General features: G+C 41.4%; 1 protein-coding gene across 1 annotated transcript in view; it reads right to left on the bottom strand.

Moving 5' to 3' along the window:
• Positions 1 to 2,892: 2,892 nt before the first annotated feature.
• FABP12 (fatty acid binding protein 12) overlaps positions 2,893 to 5,231 on the bottom strand; it is a 13,911-nt gene continuing 11,572 nt past the window's right edge. The window contains exon 4 of the mRNA XM_004697735.2: positions 2,893 to 2,943. Within this exon, the coding sequence (XP_004697792.2) occupies positions 2,893 to 2,943 (51 nt within the window). The remainder of the gene's footprint in view (positions 2,944 to 5,231) is intronic.

The raw sequence follows: 5,231 nt of genomic DNA, 5'->3' as shown, positions 1-5,231 counted from the left end.
CAAAAATCCTATGTATCATAGCAGTTCTATCCAAAATCAGTCCTCGGGTGGTGCAGTCCTGATGGCAGCTAACAGCAAATCGTCACAATTATCTAGAGAAGAAGGCAGGAAAGCTAATGCTGCTGAAAACCTGTGAGCCTTTTCTAGTAAATAACATAGAGCTCAGAGATGGGAAAGTTAGAAAGTTGGCAAGGTTCAAAGGGCAGGGGAGAGAAGAGAACTTACATAATGAAAGAAAATTGATCAGATCTCTAGGCTACATTAAAAAGTAATCACATTTCTTAAAAGACACTTTACACTCTGTACAGCTCCATCTTGAGGAAATAATAGGAAATACTAGTTCATATTTCTATATTCAAAATAAACCACTGTCGTTGCGTCAGTTCCAACTCATAGCGACCCTACAGGGCAGAGTAGAGATGTGCATATGATCCTGAGGCTGTCAACCCTCATGAGAGCAAATTGCTTCCTCTTTCCCCCTCAGGGTAACTGGCAGGTTTAAACAGCCAAACTTGCTTAAAGTTCCTGCTTAATCAAGCCCAATTCATTTATTGATTTATTCATCCAATATTTACGGAACCCTTCCGGGCATCCCAAGAGTCCCCTGGTGCCCTAGTTGGGTGCTCAGTTGCTAAACAAAATGTTGACTGTAAAAGCCACCAGTGGCTGCTCAAGAGAAAGCTGTATCAGTCTGCTTCCTCAAAGATTTATGGCCTGGGTACCCTCTGGGTGAAATCGACTGTCCCTGACAGTCGCTCTGACTGGCAGGGGGTTGCTTTTTCCTGTTGTTTTTTCATGCACAGGAAACATTGTTCTAGAGCAGCAGTTCTCAACCTGTGGGGGTCAAACAGCCCTTTCACAGGGGTCGCCCGATTCATAACAGTAGCAAAATTACAGTTAGCAATGAAGTAGCAATGCAAATAATTTTATGATTGGAGGGTCACCACAACATGAGGGACTGTATTAAAGAGTTGCGGCATTAGGAAGGTTGAGAACCACTGTTCTGGATGCTCTGGATGAACAGGAAGCAGTGAAATTCCTGTTTTCTTGGCACTTATCTGTCCCATTAAATCGGTTTGTTGTTTTTGAAGTCATTGTGGTCATAGTCCCTTGGCAAAAAAAAATGTCCTAAGAATTTCAAGGACGTCTTTATTGTTGAAGACAAAAAAAGAAAGGTCATTATGAGTTCTCTTTTTTAAATAGGCATTCTTAGAAGGAAATTAAGTCAGGGTGTGTTTATGCCTCTTTGCAGGCAATTCTCTGAGTGTTTGTGTAAATGTATGGAAGAGACTGTAACCTTATCTACTTTGGGGACTGAAACACATCCTTCTCACGGCCGAGAGTGTGCTTCTGAAGCCTTGATTCTCAGATGCCCTCCTGGAACGTGTGTGCTCCACATCGCCCAGTGCTTGGGTGACGCTGCAGACGTCCACCCACCCCACTCCTAACCCCAGGAAGGTTTAGACTTGAGCAAGGGTGGATTGAGGAGGTCAAACGTAAGTGCATCAATTTTGAGCTTGTACCACGACAATGACAGGTTCTTGCAGTGTGACTAGTGAGAGCTAGGAAGGGTTGGGATATATGAGGGGTACCCCCTCAAAAACGGATAAAAGCTCCGCGGGGTGGAGTTTTTGAACTATGCAATTCGCTCTGGGAAGTGGCTTCACCTGGGAAGGTTCTCTCTGGTCACAGTGAATTTTTTTTCGTGAAAGCAGTTTTGCTTGAACCTCGTTTTTTTTGTGATGGCCGATTTAAGAGAACAGCGTGCTGCTGTGAATTTTGTTACCTGCTCTCGAACAATGCTGCAGAAACTGTTGCGACGTTGAACACAACTTACAAGGACAGCGTTATAGGGAAAAGGTGCATTAGTGGTTTTCTTGTTTTAAAAAAGGTGAAATGTTGATTGATGACAAGCCTCATTCTGAACGTTTATCAACTTCCAAAATGGACAAAAATGTTACCTTGTGGTGCAGTTGGAGTTCGCTCCACCAGGTCAGACCACTGATCAAGTTTTCTATTTAGAGATTCTGAAAAGATTGCATAACAAAACAGTCCTGATTCATAGCAGATGGTGGACTGGTTTTGCCAACACGAAAATGTACCCGCTCACGCAGCCACCTCAATGCACCAGCTTTTGGCAAAAAACAGCATACCCCTTTTGCCCCACGCACCTGATCACTTGACCTCAGTCCGTGTGACTTCATTTTGTTTTTGTGAATGCAGAGGGACATGAAAGGACAGTGATTGGACAATGTAGAAGAGGTGAAAGAAAAAAATGAGGAAGGTGCTATTAGTCATCCAAACAGATGAGTTTGAAAAATGTTTCCAAGAATGGAACTGTGGGTTTGGTAAATGCTTTAAGAATAATGGGGAGTATTTTAAAGGTGATAAGGTTGTTTTGTTAAAAAAAAATTAAATACATAGCTTTGGAAAAAAATATGGTTTTTTAAGCCGATAGATTGACTTTAAGCTCCTTTCCTCTCTACATGTAGATTATAATGAATTTAAAGGACTGACAGTTTATGACTAGTGAGTGGCCCTGAATCATTTACTAACTTTGCCTTGAATAGGCTAGATCGTCCTGATTTCTCTGTACTGCCAATACCACCACGTGATAGATGCATCTTTGACATGACCCCAGCAACCTTCTCAGTGAACTCTACTCTGTCTCTTTAGCAATTACAAGCCAGCTGGACTGGCAAGGAGGTTTTTGTTGTTTTGGTTTGTTTGTTGTTCATGTAAAACAAAGACCATCCTAGCTGCTCAGACCTCATGCCTCCACAACACGCTCACATATTAACACACAAGATGTTTGCTTTGGGTTTTTATTTAAACAAGCTCGGCAGTTTGGATGGCATGTTGAGAGTGCTTACCAGGTGAAATGCAATTTGTTTATATTCTCTCATATGTCCGAGTGCAGGTAACATTGTTCACAGCACTGTCCTAGAAGACAAAAGAAGGGTGAAGTATGTCAGCCCGGCTGGTAAAATTGATGTTTAGAAAAGTGCACAGGACACGCGGTTGCTGTTTGCTGTCAAGTCCATTTTAACTCACAGTGAACCTATAGAGCAGACTAGGGCCTCGGGGGTTGTACATAAACCTAGAGAGTGTCTTTCAAACAGAACCAGGGAATATCTCACGGTGTACAATCAGGGACATTTTGTTTCAGATATTTCACCATACTTATTTAACCTGAGAAAATAATCCAAAAAATATATGAGGGAAAGCACAGCATTGGGATTGGAGGTACACTCATGAAAACCTATATTAAATAGTTGTTGTTGTTGTTGTTCTAGGTGCTGTTGCGTCATTTCCAGTCTAGAGCAACCCTGCGTACAACAGAATGCAGCACTGCCTGTTCCTTCACCATCCTCAGGATGATTCTTTTGTTTGTGCCCATTCTTACAGGCACTGTGTCAACCCACCTTTGGGAGGACCTTCTTTTTGCTGCTCCTCCATGCTACTCAACCTGATATCCTTTCCCAGGGCCTGCTCTATCCTGAGCATGTCCAAAGGACAAGAAGTAGTAGGGCTATCCTTGCCCCTAAGCACCATTCTGGCCATACTTCTTCCACATTTGTTTATTTTTACAGTCCATGGTACATTCCATATTCTTCACTGGCACCATAATGCAAATGCATTGATGCTTCTTCAGTCTTCCTTATTCAATGTCCAACGTTCACATGCATATGAGGCAATTGAAAATACCAAGGCTTGAATCAATTGAACCATAGTCCTCAAAGTAATATCTTTGCTTTTCGACACTCTAAAGAGGTCTTGTGCAGCAGATTTACCTAATGCAATGAATTGCTGGATCGCTTGACGGTTGTTGTCATGAGCATTGAGTGTAGATTCAAGCAAGATGAAATCATTGACAACTTGAATTCTTCCCCTATTTATTATGATGTTACCAATTGGTCTACTTGTGAGGATGGTTTTTTTTCCTTCTTTATATTGAGTTGTAATCCATACTGTAGACTGCAATTATTGAACTTCACCAACGGATGTTTCAAGCCCTCTTCACTTTCAGCAAGCAAGCTCATATCATCTGCATATGGAAGATGGTTAAAAAGTCTTCTTCCAGTCCTGAGGGGGTTAGTGGCACAGTGGTTACACAGTGACTTCTAACTGCAAAGTCAGCAGTTTGAGACCACCAGATACTTCAAGGGAGAAGACAGTGTCTTCTGCTCCCAGAAAGAGTTACATTCTTGGAAACATGAAGGGACAGTTCTTCCCTGTTGTGTAGTGTCCTAATGAGTCAGCATCAACCTGATGGCAGTGATTTTTTAATTTTGATGGAAAGACTAATATAAATGATATCACATGGATCTTGGCCAAAAGCAGAGAATACTAGTGAGACGTTTACTGTGTTTTAATATGCCAAGGGATTCAACTATATGGATCATTTAAAAAAAAATAGATTGGCTTGAGAAGAATGGGAATTCCAAAATACCTCATTGTGTTCATGCAGAACTTGTACAAGAATCAAGAGGCCATTGTGGGAACAGAACAAGGGCATCCTGCATGGTTTTAAATCAGAAAGACAAGTCAGAGTTGTTCCTGTCAGCCTACCTCTCTGTATGCTCTGTATGCTGAGAAAATAATCAGAAAACCTTGACCATGTGAATAAGAATGCAGCATAAGGATTTCAGGATATACAGATGCCACACCTTGTTTGCTTGAAGTAAGGAGGACTTGAAGCACTTGTTGAAGAAGATAAAGGACTGCAACTTTCCATATGGATTATGAATCAATGCAAAGAAGACCAGAATCCTTTGGTCACAATTGAGCCAACAAACAACATCATGATAAATGGAGAAAAGATTGAGTTGTCAAGGATTTACTCTTGCTTGGATCACAATCAATGCTGATGGAAGCAACAACGAAGAGATCAAACTATGCTTTGCCTTCAGTTCATCTGCTGCCAAGACCCCTTTAGTGTCTTGAAAGCAAGGAGGTTACTTTGAAGATTAAGTTGTGCATGACCCAAGCCATGGTATATTCAATCACCTTATGTGCAGGTGAACATTGGATATCAAATAAGAAAGACTTAAGAAGAATAGATGCCTTTGAATTATGGTGTTGGAAAAGATTATTGAAAGTATCATGCACATTGGGCCTCCACTCAAATACTCTCTCAATGCAAGGATACTTTCTTCTATTAAATTGGCATTCTATGATGCTCACCTTCCCGACACAACCGCTGAAGACAAAGGGGGTGAATAAGCAAA

Source organism: Echinops telfairi, unplaced genomic scaffold, assembly GCF_000313985.2.
Source record: "Echinops telfairi isolate 266 unplaced genomic scaffold, ASM31398v2 ScPeMD7_1;HRSCAF=3_0, whole genome shotgun sequence".
NCBI classification, from domain to species: Eukaryota; Metazoa; Chordata; class Mammalia; order Afrosoricida; family Tenrecidae; genus Echinops; species Echinops telfairi.
This window is presented reverse-complemented; position numbering and strand designations above follow the sequence as displayed.